This window comes from Limanda limanda, chromosome 1 (assembly GCF_963576545.1).
Source record: "Limanda limanda chromosome 1, fLimLim1.1, whole genome shotgun sequence".
NCBI classification, from domain to species: domain Eukaryota; kingdom Metazoa; phylum Chordata; class Actinopteri; order Pleuronectiformes; family Pleuronectidae; genus Limanda; species Limanda limanda.
In genome coordinates this window covers 27,267,867-27,287,906 of record NC_083636.1, presented here as the reverse complement: position 1 = coordinate 27,287,906, position 20,040 = coordinate 27,267,867, and the positions used below count along the sequence as shown (strand labels likewise).

The following is a 20,040-nucleotide window of genomic DNA, read 5'->3' as shown; positions in this document are numbered from 1 at the left end:
TGGTCTGGAGTGATGTGGTGCCACAAAGCCTCGGCTACGCCCGCTCTCTACAGGACGAAATTTCCACCCTGTCTCAGAGTCCACCTCTTTATATGTTAAATGCTAATTTGGTTTCTCAGTAGACCATCAGCTTTCAAACATCTCCCGTAGCATTCTGATCCTCGCTGAGACGCTCAACACGGTGGTTGTCGGGATGAATTTTCCTTTTTCTGAGTTCTCTGTCGACTAGAATAACTTCTAAGTTGTTGAAAGGGGTTTTGATATTTTCCTGCACCGTGCGTGAAGGAGTGAACAGCACTCGTCTGAGTGCTCGCTCCAAGGAGAGTCCCATCCCTGGCTCTCCTTCTGATTAATTCAGTATGTTCACTTTTGTGTTACTCCCACTGCCTGCCTCTAGAAGGTCGGTGCACACAGCTGGAATGAAGTGTTACCTCCCTTTTCTTATGATACTAGGAAACCTGACTGATCCCGTCCAAAGCTCAGACAAATCTGTAAACACATCGAAAAGCATGGAAAAAATGTGATGATACCAGAGATGATTTACCACACAGGGTGATATTGAGGATGCAGGACATAGTCTGTGATGAACGATGATACAGCACAGCAAATCTGGGATTTTACAGAATCGGGGGGGGCATAAAGGGGCCACAATTTACACAGAGGGGCCAATTATATGCCCAGTACCTGATTCATGCAGTGACATTTAAGTCATTCCTTGTTTACTGTTAGCTCAATAGCTTTGAGCAAAGCCACACATGTTTGAATATATTTTTTCATTATTAAATTGTTCCTTGTTTAAGGTCATTGTGAACTTCAAAAATGTGTTGAATTAACAAATGGCCATATTTATTGTTAGTATTGTTAGTAAGTGATTACTGACAAGACAGGGGAACTTCAGTGGTCAATCAGATTCCAGCTGAGTAGGTGAGACTGCTCTTATAGGTTTTATAGATTTAATCAAATTTCAAGGGTTGACACCAACAGACTCTGAGGCACAATGGAAAGAAGCCTCATCAACTCGGTCCATTGGCAGAGCCATCTTAGACTTGAACAGCACGGTTACATCTTTCTGAAAATTGGACTTTGCATGGGTCTCTGTTTCATCTCTTTGCTGAATACAGTTTTTGCTGTAGCTGATTATGGGATGTCGGGCCTTTCAAGTCTTGAATTCATTATGTAGATGAAAAGAGAGAGCCAACACAGAGTTCAACACAAAGTCACTTTATTAAGATTAGGGCGCAGGCTCCTCCTGTATTTTAAGATTTCTTCACCTCTCCCTCCCTCTCCTCTGTCGTCTAACAGCCTCTGCTTGTGAAGTGTCTTCAAACATTATGTCTGAGTATTTGTTCCAAGCTGCGATCCACAATTGGCAGCTCAAGTGAAGCCACACAAAAATTTCACGTCAAGATTTTGATTAAAATATAAAGGGAAACCAATTATCATCTTATTTCCTCCAAAAGAACCTGAAGTTGCCTGTATTTGCCAAATGCAGAACAGAAATGAACAGAACTGAACAGTCAAAGCCATTTAATAGACATGAACTCTGTACGATGTGCAGAGAACTGGGTCCGGACTTTCTCCGGAGTTTGTCTTTCACACATGAACAACACAGCAGGAGATTCTCTGCTCAGACTTGTACACAACACACAGACATCGGTGTTTTTGGTGGTGCAGCAGGCAGAGCAGGATGTAAAATATAAATTCCGCTGTGGAAATCACACGTTTTTATTTCGAGCACTTATCACCAAAACCTCCTCTCGTGTTTATTCATCCTGATATATTTCTTTTCTTTTGTGTTTTTGTTTTGTGTCTGTTACGTGTCAGAAACATCATCAACACCCCCCTCCCCCCTGCTCATGGTGAATCCTGCGGAGGATCTCCTGCATCGGGTCTTTCAAACATACGCAGTTTTTACCAGGGGGCTGGCTGGAGAAACTTGGACATATGCCTTCACACATACAGCTCCTCTAGAGAAGGTCCGGAGATTATCTGGAGTTCAGCGCATGTCTGAAAGCAGCTTGACTTGACTTTGTTGATATGTTATCTGTGTGATCCATGTCAATGTGGGAAACTTTCTAAGGTAATTTCTTATACACATTGTGCCTGTTTATTGTTTGGACAGCATCAGATCCTTTTAAATCCTGACCAGTGGGCACCATCACTATCAGCGTCTCTGACCCTATAGTTTTGATACGATTTAGTTCTTTTTCACCTAACTCCAGCAGTAACAGCGGAGACACAGCGCAGAAAAGAAAACGAAGCAAGAGGAGATCTAGAAAATGAATGACAACATAACGACGTTACACTTAACATTTTGACAGCCCAGAAGACTGCTTGATGGCAGGTGTCAACACATCCGCTCCTGGGAAGGTCATAACACCAGCCTGATTGGCAGTCTGTCTACAACACGCTCCATCCCACAAGGAGAGGTCTCCTCGCACAGATACCCATAATCCTTGAATAGAGGTTATTGAACGAAGTGTCGAGGAGCTGACAGTTTTCAATCACGGACGGGTGTGGGATACTTCCATCCCAATCCAGAAAGTTTTTGTTGGTGCCTCTCTGTAACTCAAACTCTCCCTAACAGTTGATCCACGTTTCCTGTGTGTCTGTGTGTGCCATTTGGTTTAGCAGAAATGTCCATTTAGTAACAGTCCAAAAAACTGAGTTTCCCTGCTTGTCCTCCTTCCTCCTCCACACCTCCGTGTGTGAGCTAACACACCCGATCATCACTGTTCATGCAGTTCAGGTTCATCAGGATCCAACCTGCCGTAGACCTGCCCTACCCAAGTTTCGTGAATCCAGAGTCCCGCTCTTCTCTGCTGCAGCCAAGTGTGGCGGACGTGGGGGACTGGACCTTGCCAATTTCCTCTAGGGCGCTGGCCAGAGAGTCCAGATCCCCCGAGTCCTGGTGCTGAGCTTCCCAGAGACTCAGGATCACAGATGATGGGCTCTCCTGACAAGCAAAGTAGCACAGGTTCCTACACGACAGGATAAAAAAAAAGAACATTAGAGTCGATGACATGGAGAAAATGATGAGAACAAAAGACATGGTACAGTTATTTCACTATAATTCAGTTTCTCTATGTCATGTTCATTCACAATTCTCTATAACTCGCGCTGCCTTTACTAATCAGCTGACAGTTGGGTGTAATCCAATCAGATTTTGCCATGATGTCAATCCGCCAATCATATCATTGCCGCCAAACTTTCAATCTGTTCTCGTCTCTCTCACTGTCAGCTGTCGTCTGAGTGACTCGCCCCCCCCGCGCCGGTCACCCCCAGCCTCCATTCATCTCATTCAGATCCTCAACATTCTCTAGAGCCCATCAGTGTCCTGACCCCAGGGGGTTTCCTATATCATGCAGCCACGCCACTTACAACCGTGATGACATCATAAGGGGTCTTGGTGCCAAATAGACACTCATTTATATTACATCACATTCATCTCTTACTGTATATGACAATACATTTCCAGGTTACTTGTCTTCATCGGCAATATTAATAAATCAAATAAAGCTATCTAATATGATGGGTAAATGTTTGGCTTTCCTTAAATAACGTTTGTTATGATACGCCATTTCAATAGGGAATAGCCAATTCAAATTTATGAAAATTGAATATGCAAAATATGTTTCACTGTTGGACAAAAGATGCTCCTGACTTCACGGACACCTCTGTCCCTCTGGGAACCAGGAAGGTTGTTTCGTGTACGTACACAGCTTGAGGTTCGAACAGACAAACATTCAACAAACACATTCTGCACAGTGAAGGTTAAAAATATAAGTGAAGGATGAATAAGAAATGAATGGAAGAAGTCTTTGATTAAATGTTTTATATCGTGCTTTACCATGCAGAAGTTATATGAAAGAAGGAGCAATAGTTGTTTATTCACCGAAAAATTTGTGTTTAAAAAATATAAATAATATATCGATCAGTTAACCTACTGAGACTTTTGTTTGGTATGTATTTTGAGTTTATCGTAGCTATCTGGGTTTAGTAGGACATGATGAGTATAATAACTAAGCATTGTCTTTGTCTTTTGACACCTGAATATTGCTGTACAGGAACAGATTTGTACATATGGATTTTCCTTGCTCCATAGTGGAAATGTTTGTCACACATACTGGCCTGTGTGAAAGATGAAAATACAAAACTGCGACACGTAAAGATTTGAGTCTAAAACTGTTAATTTTAATTCCTGAACACTGCTGTGCAAAAATGAAATTTCCAACAATGCAACATATTTGATTGTTTTGTAACTGGAACTAAGAAAAGATAAGATTCATCGATCCCACATCAGGGAAATGTATTTGTCACAGCAGCAAAGTTAAAAACAAACAGACAAGAGAGCGAGAAAGTACAAAAGATGCAATAATAAAATATTAACTACAAGGAAATGTCTGATGGTTGACAGTAATGGTCCAATCACATTTAGTAACAGTATTTGGTGAGACCTTTCTGTGCTGTTGTTACTAGTCCTAACCAACAGGGTGCAGTGTTTCCTTACAATGGGCATTTCCTTTCTGGCCCTCCGCTCACTTTTTCTGTTTGGTCCCTCTGTCCCTCCTCAGTGTCCCCACACATTCATAATTACACAAATCAGCTCAAATAGGTAAAAACACATTTTTCCAGGTGTGTTTTCTATTAGGCTGAAAAATATCGAAAAATCCTCTCCCACTCCTCAGTCACCAGTTGTTTGTCTGATTTATCACAGTTTCTTGGTAAACGATTCCCTGGTAAGGCAGAGAGAAGACGCACTGCTTTAAGCACTTGATTATTGACTTCTCCCATCAAGCTCAAATAGAGATCACGCCATCACCAAACAACTAAACTCCTCCGGCAGCCTACGCAAACACTGACCTGGCTCAACCTCTGCAGGGTTTAGTCAGAGGATGGAGCACATGCAGATCTAATGAGGAGCGCAAACATGAATACATTTTCTCGCCAGGGGCCGGCCTGTCAGCGGTCTGAGACCATCCATTTTAGCAAAAACACAGCATCTTCTCCGCAGTTAGCCTGTCTCCCCCCCCCCCCTTCTCTGTGCATGTGTAGATCTATAATGAAATCAGCAATGTGGCGGGTTACTGAAGGCTGCTTGCTGATGGGAGATTAGCGCCGACACGGCCCCGAAATTCCAGATTAAAAATAGTATTCAGAGCGGGAACAGTGTTTAAACAGCGGCGGGAGAGCGGAGAGTGCAGCATTTATTCTTTCCAGTCATTCACTGATTCTGCATCAACACCTGAATAAAACACACGAGCCAAACCAATGTGCACTGCATTCATGACTCAGCAGTAAGCACACACCAACCAGGGTGGGGTAATGTTAGTTTTTTTCCGATTCTGGTGCTAAATCGATACTTTAAAAACAGTTCCTGTGCATAAATGGGGCCAAAAACGATAAATGAAAACAAATGATGGTCAACGATAAGATCAACTTTTATAGTATATGAGTTAAATGTATAAATAAGTACGAAACTCTTAACACATTTACATGACATCACAAAATGAATAAACACATCTACAGTTATTGAACCCTAAATAACAGTGTCGGAGGTTGATACAGTAAAATACTGGTCATTAATCATCTCGCTGCTTTCACATGCACCCGTGTGTCACCAGGTGCTTCATTATGTTTGCAGTGTTCGTCTCTTCCTTCTTCTTTCTCTCAGTTCACTGGCGGATCGTAAACAATGAGGTGCACACGGCTACCAACTCTACCAGCTTTTGGTCCCTCGGCTCTCGGCCATTGCACCGACATTTAGTGCACGTCCAGCTGCCAAAATCATTTTGTTGTCCTGTGGCCCCAAGTTTGAGGAAGCTGCAAGCTAACTGTAGACTGATGTAACGTGCTGCCACCAGACTGCACATTAACTAGGCACGTGATATTTGCATGTTAGCAGGGCAACAACTTCCTTACATAGACACCAGAATCTGTGTGTAGGCACCAACTAGTAGGAACCTTGGAAATTACAGAATGAGAAAGTGATCAATAAGTATGGAGGTCTCACAGTGCTGCTACTCATACCTGTCTATGTGGAGCTTTTGAGCCAAGAGCCGCCAGTCCTTCCCCTTGGCATTAGCGGTGTCAAAGGTGGCACTGATCCGCTGACGGATGGACAGGGGGATTTTAAAGGCCCTTGACCCTGTCTGAGAGGTGATGGTGCAGTCGGACTGAGTGAAGAAGGGAACCACTCCCTTCTCATTCTGGTGGCAAAGACAGAAAGGAAGAACGAGGCGTCAGGGTGATACTGATACTGCAGCTCAAATTCCCTGCACCTCGATATGAAGACAAGGACAAGGACTTATCATGACAATTTGAAATCTATACATGAAAAGTTCCCTGAAAGGCTCATTAAGCAGCTCCTTAAATCAAATCAAGAGTTATTCAGTCCAATAAAATAACCTATTAACAAGCCGCACGACTGCTCGCGCACCGAGAACTATCACAGGCCGTCTCCACGAGTGCTGCACACTCACCTCCACCACAGACGTGTAGACCTGGAGGATCTGCTCCTCGCCTTTCACCTGTCGCACGCTGATCTTGCAGGAGAGCTGAGACGTGGAGTGGCTGTATCGCTCCAAAGAGAAGGCACACTGCAGGGGACGCTGGTTACTGGCCCACACCTGAGAAAAGGAGAACTCCTGCAGGGCGACGAGAGAAAGAAAGAGAGAGAGAGAGAGAGGGGGGGGGACGAACAGGGAGAGGGATGAAAGCATTAGACGGAGGAGACAACAAGCTCATTAAATCCCTGCTAAAGACGTTCGTTATTTGAATCCTGCTTCGCCGCCCACTTTGCTGTGTACATGATTAATTAAGAGCGAATGAGTGGCCTCTTTAGCCAATCAATGATCTCGCCTAATCAAGCGGTTTCCGCGTCGGAGGGAACACCAGCAGCCGTTAGAGCCCTTTGGGACGGAAACATATCGTGTTCTGGAAGAAGTCATTTGTGCATAAATTTAATGAATTTCATGTTATTTTAGCCGCTGCTGCTCTGGAAAATGAGTGTGGTTCATTTTACATGCAATCCTTACATCTATATATATATATATAACAGACCCACATTATTAGCTACAATAGGCTGTGCACTGATATAAATAATCTGAGGATTATTTTTGGTGTAAGTAAAACCCACAGATTTAAAGTCAAACTCTCCAAGGCATATTTTCCACATAGCTTGTTATGTCTTTTTTCCATATTCTGATAACATAGGAGCTTGGAAATGCCAATCTGTTGGATCAGGAGCTGTAATGTGATTATGGAACTGGGGCAGAGCTGACTTCAGTTACCCAGTTTGCACTCCATCTCCAGATTTCCAAATGTGACAACTGAGAAACTCCAAAAAAGTAACAGAGCCTCGGAACGAGCGGAATCGGAAAGGGGACAATTTGGACTTCCATTTACTAACTACTGCGTGACCCGCACTCTGCCGCAGCGAGCGTGGGTCAAAAACACTGTTTTACAGCTGAATCCCCCCCTCTTCTCATCCATCAGGCAGGAGGACGGTGGCATTGAAAGAGGCTCCTTCCAGCGAGAGCAGTGTTTGAAAGAAAGCCTATAGTCATCCTCCCTGTAGGACCCTCGCACCGTGGCTCTCCCCCTCCAGAAGAAAACCTTGTTGGTATTCGGTAAGGCATACGGTGGGTTAATTCTCCTAATAGGATGCCACTGGGGGGATAAACATCACAGGGCAGAACATGCAGCATGTAGACCCCTAGTAAGATAACTAGAAGATGTGCATGTGTGTGCTTGCCTGGCAGTCATAATTAAATTTGTATGGGCGTGTGTGGGGGTGAGATAGCTAGTCTTAGTGATATCATGCTGTGTCCTTGCTGCTGTCCTCTGGCTTTGATACGACCAAGTCAGAGACGGGGAAACTGGTGGAGGAGACAGGATGTAAAAGAGGAGGCAGAGAAGATGAAGGTGCACCGCTGTGTGATCCCCGACCAAGCGGTGCTCGGTTTAAATGAGAACGGAGATGCGCGTGCAGTCAACCCGCGTGCTGCTTTCTGTTGCTTTACTCAAAACGACAAAAAAACTCACAGCAAGGAGTCGCCTACCTGGCAGGTGGTGAAAGGTTTGATGCTCCAGAGTAACTGTGGGACGTCCTGGATGGAAACCTGGAGGCTGAAAGAGTTCCCCCTGAACAGCATAATTTTCGGCTCCTCCAGCAGTCGCCCGCCCCTGCTGCGCTCACCCACCGCCACCTCCTGAGAGAGAAAGGTGTCCGTGGATTTTTTGGTAGGACCCGGGAGGGGTAAGGGAAGCAGAGAAAAAGGGGAGATGGTAAATGTTATACGGATGATATAGACTCATTGTACCAGGCTGGAACTACAACAAACAAGCAGTTCATGTAGAACAAACTGTTTCTATTGATTCATTCACCATCAACCACAGACGACAGAAGAGCTGAACAGGCTTTAAATTAAATAAAGAATATAAAAAATATGTAAAAAATAAAAAAGCAATAAAGTATTGGACAGAAATCAATGTCTCAAGTAATTTGAGCCTAGATCCCCAACATCTAGAAGCATCAGATTGATCTACCTCAGAGCTTAAAATGCAGCAATTCCATTAGATAACGTGCTGACAGCCCATTGAAAATCTTGAAAACAAACAATAAAATCTTAATGCAGCTAATATCCTTTAATCATTGAAAGTTCTCTTCTCTTTGTCTTCTGTGATAGAATCTCCGTGTATGGGTCCGACTGATGGTGTGGACTAAATTAGCATTTACTGAAGAAGATGCATCCCAGGCTGAAGGAGTTTGTGATGTGACTACCAGAGGCTGGATGTAACAAAGTACATTTACTTTGTAAAAGTACTTAAGTACATTTTTCATGCATCTGTACTTTACATAAGTAGATGATCAGAGCAGGAAGGTAACATTAGACCCCGCCTCCTTTAATATATGTTCTTTAATGTAAGTAAAAATGTTAAGTGCTTCTGCCACCACTGATTTGATTTTATCAAAAGAATAATTGGCAGATACATTGATAAAGAAAATTGTTTTTAGTTGAGCTGTATTTATTGAGAATGCATAGGCTTAAAAAAGTACATTTTCCTAAAACGAATGTCAGGATTGTCCTCGTATTCCCTCGATTTTTTATCCTGTGAACATGATGTAAAAAAATAAAAGCTGTGTGGTACGCTGCATCTTTAAGGTTTCAAAAAGCGATTGTGATTGGGCCCTAAAAGTTGAGTCATCCCTGTACAGAGTCTCTGCTGCTCACAACAGGAAACCAGCCACACATCAAAAGAGACGGCATGAGCGACAAGCCGACACAGCCAGAGCCTCAAAATAAGATGGGGAGAGCAAATATTGGTTCTACACCAACCCCACACAAGGCATAAACAAAGAAAATCTATCCTTGCTCTGTAGTTTTTGTCTTCCAGCCTCGGGTGTAAATGTTACAGATCTTTGGAGGAGAATAACACAAGCATGTATGTATGTACACGTCAGTATGTACGTGCACAATCGTGTTGGGATCTTCTGTATCTTGGGGATACAGGATCGGGGGCTGTGGGTGTGAGTCCTGAGTGAGTGGTGCTTATCGGTCACACAGCACACAGAGGGGGGAATGCAAAGCTTACAGGCTGGCTCCAGCCTGATCGATTCCTGCTTCAAGCTCACAGGGGAAATTAATTGTCGTATGAAGCACAAACAAAAGCCAACAAAAAAAAGAACAAATGAACAAATAACCACAACTGACTGATGGAGAGCTGAAGTGAATTGGCTCTTGGCAGCTCCATCCAATTTCTCTTTGTTCACTTGCAACTCTACATCTTGACTGAAGGCACAAGTGGAGCAGGACTGTGTTTTTGTGGGAAAACTATCAGCACCACCACTACTAAAAGTGTTTAATTAAGAAAGGAAAAAAAATACTCTTGCAAAAAGTTTCTCCTTTTTTGGCTCCAGAGCGTTTGAACAAAAAGATGCGTGTGTATTAGTGTGTGTGTGTGTGTGTGTGTGTGTGTGTGTGTGTGTGAGTCCACACTATAAGCAGAAGGGCAAACTATTCATCAAACACTGCAGTGGCGCACGGAGATGAAGTGAAACTGCAGCTGAGAATGTTTCTCAGTTATATGTCCTCACATACTTGTCACATGGAAATCAACGCGGAAACACGTTTAATTAGCAGAGAGCAAATTAAATCACACAAAGAAAGGGCAGAGGAGCAACCTCGGAGCATCTGTTGTCTTTGTAATTAAAAGTCCCTGATTGTCTCCAAGTCATCAAGCATCTCCCAATGGCGATGTTAGTGAACAGGCAAATCTTCAGTGGAGCACGAAAACACTCAGGCAGCAGCAGCTCTTCACCAGCAACGCTGACCAATCACTTTGTGTTCCTACATATATAGAACTCCGTTGGGAAAATGTACATTTTCGCCTCATTAGTGGTTGTTTCTCTCATATTCTGCAGGGATCTGACTACAGAGCTGCCGGATCCAGGCGACAACTCTTATTTATTATTATTTTTATTAAATTAACTGCTGCTGCTATCATTAATAACAGCTTTACATCTATAATTATCACTCTTACCATTTTCATTATAAAACCAGTGAGACAGAGCTTAATTATGATGGTTATACAACTGTTCCTGGTCTCTCTCCTCTCAGTTTGGCTATGTGGTTGATAAAACTGGTGTGCTGTTTTGACCAGCATGTTGGCCCAGACTGAAATATCTCAAAAACTGTTTCATGAATTTACAATTATTTTCATACAGACATTCATTGTTCCAAGATGATACATCCTACTGATTTTACCTTTAAGTTATGTTTTGGTTTAAATGTTTTATTTGATGCTATGAAAACAGGCTGGAACCTCATGATTGACAGCTGAGACTGACTCACGCTTGGTCAAGATTGTGTCTCAGCTGGACGTCAATACCGCAGCTCCACTACAAAAGATGTTGCTCGTAGTTTCATTCGTACAACAGGAAGAAGTGCAGTTGTCTCTGCTACAACCTCACAGATGTGCTAACATGGCTTTAGACCCTTAGGTGTTTTTTTTTACTGTGGAACTTACTAGGTGTGGCTTTATGGGTATGGTGAATAAAGTGGGAATAGAGTTTATTTTTACCCCTCATTGCATATCACTTATGGGACAGTAAGTTTAATTGGATCGAACCTGCGGCTGCTGCAAGGGGACTCAAGCCTCAATATTCAGGGTGCCAGTGCTGCCAGGGGGATTGTATTTCTAAGAATTAAAAAACTTATTTTTGTGCTTTTTATCCTTTTGCATAGATAAGTATGTTCCCCCAAGTGTTAAAAGGTTCAAAGAAAACAAAATCAATGCTTCTGACGATTTAACAAGACGAAACTAAGCAACTAAGTAACATTTTCTTCAAGTGATTCCTGGTTATTTGCCATTACTTTCTACTTTTCCCCTCTTCGCTCGTACCTGAAAAGCATGGGGCGTGTCGTCCACACAGTAAACCCTGAGGGTGAAGCCCAGACTGCTGCTCGTATCCAGACTGCCGAACACAGCCAGCCTCAGCCGCTTGGACACCTCCTGGTTCAGCGGCTCCCCCACCAGGGCGTAGCGGCCTGGATGCTCCAGCAGCACGTGGCACCTCTGGGCCTCCAGCAGACAGTAGCAGGATGTGCTCTCCTCATCCACAGACATCACTTCCTTTGGAGGAAGGGACACAACCGGGGAGACCAGAGTTATTACCAATAGTAGTTGATTTAAGGGTTGAGTGTGAGAGCAGTTCAATAGTAGAACACTGTGTTGCTTATGATCGTTGATTCATGATATTCACAGTTCAATTGGAGTCAAGACTCTGCATGGAAGGACAAACAGGGTTAAATATAAAGCCTATTCAGCCTGTGATATGTGAATATGGCTTCTCTTTCCAAATATGATTACTCCCACAACACACATTTTAATTATATCTATTATAAAATGTGGTAAAACAGAAAAACATACAAATCTAAATGGCTACAGTTAGTAACAAGCCATGAAAGCCTATGGATCCAGGATTTGAAATCTTAAGTGACTAATTTTCTTCGGGATGCTGTGAAGACACTTCATAGTTCTTCATAGGGAAGTTTCTGCAGACCCAGAGCGGATCATGCACAGAACTGAATAGAACGAGGGCCCAATGAATCACCACTGAACAGATGGTGATACAGTTAGACTGACAAAATGAATTAGCAGAGTGCAGTTGGGTCCAGTGGCCAATTGCTCGTCTGCTCGTGCTCCCTAAATCACCATTGAAACAAAACTGTGACCCACAGGTCCCCGCTGCATACGGCCTGGTTGAATGAATATAAAGCAACGCAGTTTAATTTAGTGGCCCACAGCTTCGTAAACCTGCCCCATTAGTGCAGCAGCAGACAGGAAGGATCTCCATGACATAGCTCATCCCCGCCAGGCAGCCACGCTGAAATGATGGAGTCGAACTCTCGCAGTACAAAAGTGCAAGCTTTAATGGAAATGGCACGGAGAGGCAGACGGAGCAAGAGAAGAGGGGAGAGAGTAGGGAAGAGGGGAGGGCAGAGAGGGAGAGAGACCTCCATCTTCCGCTAAATCACTAATTCCAGAGATTGGGGTTTGAGTAACCATCCTTCCTGAGATAAAGGGCTCATTATTTCACAGTGACAGAGATGGGTCACGCCGTTGCATTTTCATGGAGTACATCTCTTTTTTAAGAGTATGTCTGTATCCCTCTGCCTTTCTCCTTCTCCTCCGCTGACTCTTTTTGATATTCTCTCCTTTCCGGTGTCATACAGCCCCCCATCAGTGATGGCTCTTTTGATAGCTCCCCTTTGTGCAGCATGTCTGCTGGCAAATTACATCTGTGCAAATGTCACACAGAGAGGAAGGGCCTGGCTCGAAGAGAGCCACTGGCCTCCCAAGGTCAGGCACACATCGTGGCGCCAGGGTCAGTCTGCCTTAAAGTGGTCCACAACACTTTTTGATGAGGTTACTCTAACATTAAAGGAGCATCCTAGATATGTTTTCGCTGCCAAGATCGAAAAGGAAAAAGGAGAGAGGGCGTTTGGATTGAAGTGAGACAACTGAACAAGTCCTCTGTGAGAGTGCTTTACCGGGCACAGTTGAAGGACTTTGCACAAGTGTTATTTTACTGAAAAGAGATAGATGTGAAAAATCACAAACCTCACAGCAGTAAACACAGATCTAGGATACATTTAGATGAATAGCCCTAAATCGTTTAAAGGTCCCATATTGCAGCTACTCGGTCTCTATTCAGGATTTACTGAGTGAGAGCGGTAACGTTAGATTTCCCTGCGAGCAGCCTCACTCATCTGCTGCATTGAAGTTGTGTGCCATCTTTAAATACCCAGACTATGATATTGATGATGTATTAAATTGTAAATGTTTCAGATATGCTTTTGCTACTATACCAAAAACAAAACGATACAAGCATACGGTAATCTTTTAAGTGTATATGTGAATGGGTTTTCTTGTTATGTAAATTGACCTTCCTATGTTCAACATTTATGAGCAGCTGCAATTCAGAATCCATATATTTATTAAAAGACTGACAATTTAAAATACAATCATAATTAAAGTGGAAAATAAATGAATCTCTCAGTGACTAATGGCCGTCATTTGCATTTGCTCTGACGTTACTTTTGGATGTACGACAGCACGAGGTTGCGCTTGAAAGGATGAATTTTTACACAGGATGATGAATCTGAGCTGGCAACCCTGAAATCGGCTCCGTCTTCGCATGACTACACTGCAGGATGACATTTTTCATTGAAATAAGTCGTCGCAGGTTATCAGATCATATTGATATTCCTGGTGCTGGTGAAAGTTGTGCATTTCCACTTGTGTTAACATTCCGCACGGCCGTTAACACAAAATTTGCACAGCAGCTAAAGTTCAAGAGAAAACACTCACCTCCCACTTGTTGTCCTGCATTTGTCTCTTCAGACGAATGGTCCAATTATCAGCGGCAACCTCCCCACAATGGGCTATGGTCATGGCTATGGGACAGGACAGGTCGAGGCCTGGTGGTCCATACGTGACTGCAGGGCTCAAAAAGATCTCGGGCCCGTCCTCGAACAGAGAACTGCACACAGAGGGAAACCACATATTAACAACAAATATTATCACAAATGTAACGCACACAAACACGTCTATTTTATTTCTCATTTAAATCTTTGTAGGAACACGAGAATAAGACTCTCATGACTAATGAATCACTGCTTAATCAAACATTCAGATAGCAGAGTGTGACCCCTGCCTTTGAACCAAGTAAACTCAAATCCTTGGACACTCATAATGAATCAACCCCTGACTAGCTGACACACACTCACAGATAGAGGAAGATTAAAGCACCAAGACTAATGGACAGTGGGGCTGGGGAGGACAGGCTTTAGCACACAGCGTGTAAGCTTTGTGGGTCGATGGAGCTTATGAAGCCTGCTCCGGCCGGCCCGGTGACAGATTAGCTCAGCCAAGCCGCTCTTGGCCGGGGGCCTAATTTTGGCGGGGAGCCGTGAAGACTGAGAGCAATCGATGGGACCACCATCAGTCACGAATCTGGCCCGGCTGGACACCCCACATCCACGGGACAAGATATAGCTGCTGTTGTCACTGGAGCAGCATGGATATATCTCAGCATCATTAATACAGCTGCAGTGGAGAGCAACCCGGAGACACAGGCCCAGATGTGTCATGAATGTGTGCATGCACCCACACGTATGTAGGAATTTAAAGGAAAACAGAAAGTAAATGACTTAGACGGTGCAGGTATAATTTCACATGGATACATTTCTTATGTTGACACATACTCTGAACCACTTTGACTCCATACAAGTCAACGGCCGTGTCCACAATCCATGCAAATTAATTAACAGGTTTAATTTGTAGTTTGCTCACACTGGAAAAGTGGCAAACTAAGAAGTCACAATGTCAGCATGCACAATAAATATGCTTGGGTTTTGAGTGTGAGGATGATGCACTATTGCACCACAGATACAACAGTGACAAATTCAGTAGATTTTTAATGCCCGACCTATCAGCATTTGTGGTATTATAAAATGTAAGAAAACAAGGATTTTGTAAAAGCAATATACTATTAGGTTTGCAACTTATGCTACGCTCTACTGAGTAACATAGTCATTTGTTCAATGACTTGTTTAGTTTGTCTGTTTGATAGTGAATATTTACCATCACTGTTTTCTAAAGGTAAAATGTAAAATATCTTGTTTTGTCCAACCAAGAACAATACCCAAAGATATTGACAAAATAGAGAGAAACAACAAATTAGCTTGGAGTGAAACAATTGATTATGAAAATAGTTGCCAGAGTATTTTATATTTTACAACTTTAATGACCAGAGAGTAAACACCTCAGCCAAGATCCAACAGTCCCCATGAACTCAAAGAAAATGTTGAAAAATAATATTAAAGAGAAAAAAAATTCCTGGATCCAAAACTTAATTTGATGGATCCGACCCAGCACGCCCCAAAGGTTCATGGGAATTGGTTGAGTAGTTTTTGCATGATCCTGATAACTGACAAATAAAAATAAACAAAGAAATGCAAACTGGGTGAAGGTATTAGTATGTTCTATGCAGCATTCAATTGGGACAGGTTGTGGTTATTAAAGTTGGGGTACTTATTTTTTATTCCAGTAAAATAAACAACAACAATGGAAAATAACTTTATAATTCTATTCTCTCAAAATCTATTCTCTTCTATTCTAAATGCATGACAGTTGTTTGAATTATACAGAGTTGGGGGTTCAAGGGGGGGCTTTCCCATGCAGCGCACTGCGTGGTTGAGGCTGTTTTGTCAGTTTCTGGTGTCGACTGGTGTGCGAGACTCTATTCTTCATTATGCTGCTACCAATCAACACAAAAAAATTAAAAGAGGTTATGATCCGCTGTCTAAAAAGGAAATCGCACTGTGCCCCTGCAGCTGCACTTTCGTGATAATCAGCCCCAGGCTCAGAGGAAACCAAGGTTACCTGCTGCTCAGACTATGCTAATTTGCCACATTGCCCATGAGCAAAGCTTAAAGATGGTTATTTAGCATCTCTGACTGTGCTTGTGAGAACAAAGAAACATGACTCCAGGATGGTGATTAAAGAGTAGGTGGTAGACGCGCGGGATATTAGTTAACGCAGTCTCATATGTGCTCTGCAAAAACTGGCTTCTCTCACTTCTTCACTTTCAAGCATGACTGTCATGGATCTTATTTGCTCAGACCACAATTTAAAATAACATTTTTCGCAAAGCCTCATTGGTGTTTGACAGTCTGTCTCTGAAGCTCTCGCAGCAGTGTTGAGTAAATTGGTAGAGCACTATAAGCTTTCGAGGAAGAACATTTAATATTTTTTGTTAAAAGGACCAGTTCCCCATATCACAAATAAACAAGTTGTACCAAGACATGCAGATCACCAGTGAATGGAATTTCCCAGCAATGAAATACACTCTGTTAGCCTGGATATTATTCAAAGAACACAAATCAATCATTGCTGCACTATAAGGTACCTTCTACTGAAGAAATAGCACCAAAAAAAACTGTTCAAAACCCCTGGTTATAAATTATTAATTGATTATACTTAGACTATCCATACTTTGTGTAAGTGTCTTATGCTAGGCAGGTAGCCAATAAAAAGGGACTTCACCTGAGGACATTTCTGATTCCACACACTTGGTTTTATACAGGTTTTTATATATGCAGAGGTATTCCCCCCCCCCCGGACTTGTAAACAGATTTGAAGTGTAAAATAATGTGAATTCACCTTATTCATATTCCACTCAATATAACCAGTGGAAGGCTTCCGTGAAATACATACATGTGTATAGGCATACATAACATTCTGTCATTTTGGTTTTCAACTTACAGCTGCTCTTTTGCTAAATCCTCCGCCCTACCTGAATATCAATTCACCATGTGCTTTTGTCTTGGAAGGACTGAACCCCCCCACACACATTTAGTGAGTTCAGGATACCCATCGAGAAAACATTGTGACACCGCAGCGCTCTTTAGAATTATTTTACTGTAATGATATAACATGAAACAAGGACTGTATAAGTTTACATCCTCCTCTCAGACCACTGTCTCACTCCACTCACCCAGAGAGTGAGACCTGGGCACTGGTACCAACAAGGTTTTCTAACAATATTAGAACTGATTCAACATAACCATTGAGTACTAAAAACATTTATACAGGTACGAGAAATCCATACTCCCCCCCTCCTCTTAATGTGTGCAAATAGAACCTGAGGTCTTTCAATGGCTGGAAGACCACCGGGAGTTGAAATGGATGAAGCGGTCCCTCAGTTTCTGCTTGTCCAGTAGGTAACATATCATTTTACTTTTTCTGTTTAAGAGGAACAATGGTTCAATATTGTGTTGTTCTATTTTCTAATGTTTTTCATCGCTAATTCCAACTTTCTAAGATTTGCAACAAATCCTTTCGTACTAAGCTTGTACTGCTCCAGGAATTAGAGACCAGACACGTCCTCTGATCAGTCAACAGACTTTCATGTTATACCGGTGATGCAGCTGTGACTGTACATCAGTGTGCGACTTTTTGCTTCTTCTAAGCCAGACACACAATCAGTGTCGTGGTGGATTCTTGACGTTGAAAGTGAGGTTTGAGTGAATACAGAGGGTGTAGTATGTCAACAGTTAATGCCAATCAAGGAATTGTGGTGTCTAATTCCAACTTTTTGAGATCGTTAGTTCAGCTTGGTAATGCATCTGGATTAATGTGGGGGTTATGCCAGTCAAGGGTGGAGCGTGTCTAATTTACATTCAAATAGAAATTCCCTAGAATTGCTAAACCCACCTTTAAAGCCCAGGTGTTCAAAAAGGCTTTCAACCTCTTGTTTTCATTATCCCAAGCTTAATTTTGTACTATTATTTTCTATCCTGGATTTATTTTATTTATTCTCAAATTTCCCTTACTGAATCTAAATCAGTTCATATTATTATTATAATTCATAATCTTTTAATGAGTATTGAATCAGTCAGTCATCTGTGGTGTAAAGGTGTCACTCATTGATGAGCCCACACAGAATTATAACCAGAGTCTACAGTTAACATCAGGTTTTCAATGTCTTTTGATTAAGTGGCTCGATTTAACTATCACAACTTAAAAGGGTGATAACATGCTAATTATGTTTTAACGGCTTGTTGAACAGTCTCCTAGTGGCCAAAACTTAAAGCAGACTTGAAAGCAATTTCAAGGGAAACTTTAAAAGTATCTGAACAAGGTAGACTTGGTCAACTCAGGTAAAACCAAGAGAAAAGAAACAAATAAGGGACAGTAGGTGCCTCCTTGAAAAGAAGACCCAAAAGTTGCCTGCTGAGCACCTTCACTCAACCTTGTGTGAGTCGCATCATTTAGGGCGAATTTGTTACACACTACATCTCTGTCCTTGGACTACCCAGTGTCCCCCACTGAGCTGGGAGAGATCACACACAACAATCTTGTAAAGCCCAGAGGATGGACGAAAGCCCTTGTGAACACCTGAAACTGAGCCGGAGCCGATCGATTCCTTTTCTCCGCAGAGGAAAGCCACGTCTTATGTAGATGGCCGAGGTTTGAATGGGAAGAAAGGATCCAATTTCTCCTCTGGACTCGACGGCTGTCGGAAGATAGGCTTTGACTGACAGCTCAGTGGTGCACGGCTCCTGCAGCTTCTTAAACGACAGCCGGAGAAGTAAACAGCATCAGGCTTATCAGAGCAAAGCAGGAGCCTGCGGGGCAGCAGCTCGGCTGAAATTAAGATACTCTGGGCAGGGGAGTGTACAACCAGCCCGCTTAACTGACCTGCAACCTTTATGCGACCTTTGACCTGTAGCTTCACCCAGATGACCATGGCACCTAAAGAAGTTGACATGACAGATGAATTTCAGATGGCACTTTTAAATGTCCTTTTTGATTCTCTCCTGGACGATGAGATTGAATTTCATCAAGAGGTAGTTAGCCGTGATAGCAAACGTTTTTTAAATAGCACATTTCATTTAAGTTGGAGGCACAAGGTGAATGCAGTAAACGTGAGTTATGACAGAAGTGAAGGCCACAAAAACTATGTGCACAGTGGGAACATAAACATTCAGGTTCAAACACTCAAAATAAATACATGAGAAAAAAAAATTAAATAATGGTTTGAATTACGGGGAAGCTAAGGGGAGGTCAGCTTCCCTGAAAAGGTCATGAGCTCCCCTGAAAGCCTGTAGGGGGAGCTCTGAAACAACCTCCGTGTCTCAGGAGGTCCCTGAGATAAATTATAATTGTGGTGTTTTTCTCTCATTAAAATATTTTTGAACATATATCTTATTTGACTCTAATTTACCCAACACTCTGTGTATTCCTACTGTAATCATCCATGCGTGGTGCTGCTGCCCTCAAACGTTTTGCATATTGTGTGTAGGTGGCACAGACAGATAAGTTGTTTGCTTTTCGTGGTTTGTTTTCACAGGAAAGTGACACCGTGGAGAGAGATGCACATACACAATACCATACTATTGACAGCAGTGCCACACACTTCCATTTGTGCATTTGTGTGTCATATTTCTGCCAACATAAAATAGGGCTCTCCTGAAAGCCATTAAGTAATTCCAACCCTAAGAATAATTAAGAGTAGCGGGCGACAAGTAGAACTTAAGACAAGTGAATTAAAACCATTAAAACAGTAAAAAATAAGAAGTGAGTTGAACCCAAGAAAAGGAATTTAAATAGTAATGATGATTACAGGCAGCAAACCAGACTAATGAGAGGTGCTGCTAGAAAGACATGTTGTAAGTTCAGTTTAACAGGACCATCGCACTGGAGCTCTGCAGGTTTTTGTGGAGACCTGGGCAGTAACAAGTCAGTGCTGTTAGGGATATACCTTGGTAAGCAAGGTTTCACGCAGACATGCTGACACACTGATACTGTCGACCATGAATCACTAACATGTCCAAAAATTGATTTCTTGATGTGAGATAGCTTTTGAGGCTCTGCTGCAAAAAAAGGAGTCAGAGGTATTAGACTCCTTTTCAAACTGTTCTTATCTATTCCATTTTCTCCTTGAGTAACAGCTCTGTGGAAATC

General features: G+C 42.5%; 1 protein-coding gene across 1 annotated transcript in view; it reads right to left on the bottom strand.

Moving 5' to 3' along the window:
• Nucleotides 1-2,782: 2,782 nt before the first annotated feature.
• LOC133006326 (netrin receptor UNC5D-like) overlaps nt 2,783-20,040 on the bottom strand; it is a 179,409-nt gene continuing 162,151 nt past the window's right edge. Inside the window, exons 13-18 of the mRNA XM_061075657.1 lie at nt 13,879-14,050; nt 11,407-11,637; nt 8,064-8,213; nt 6,483-6,647; nt 6,031-6,209; nt 2,783-2,981 (exon numbers count right to left, since the gene is read on the bottom strand). Coding sequence (XP_060931640.1) covers nt 2,783-2,981; nt 6,031-6,209; nt 6,483-6,647; nt 8,064-8,213; nt 11,407-11,637; nt 13,879-14,050 — 1,096 coding nt within the window. The remainder of the gene's footprint in view (nt 2,982-6,030; nt 6,210-6,482; nt 6,648-8,063; nt 8,214-11,406; nt 11,638-13,878; nt 14,051-20,040) is intronic.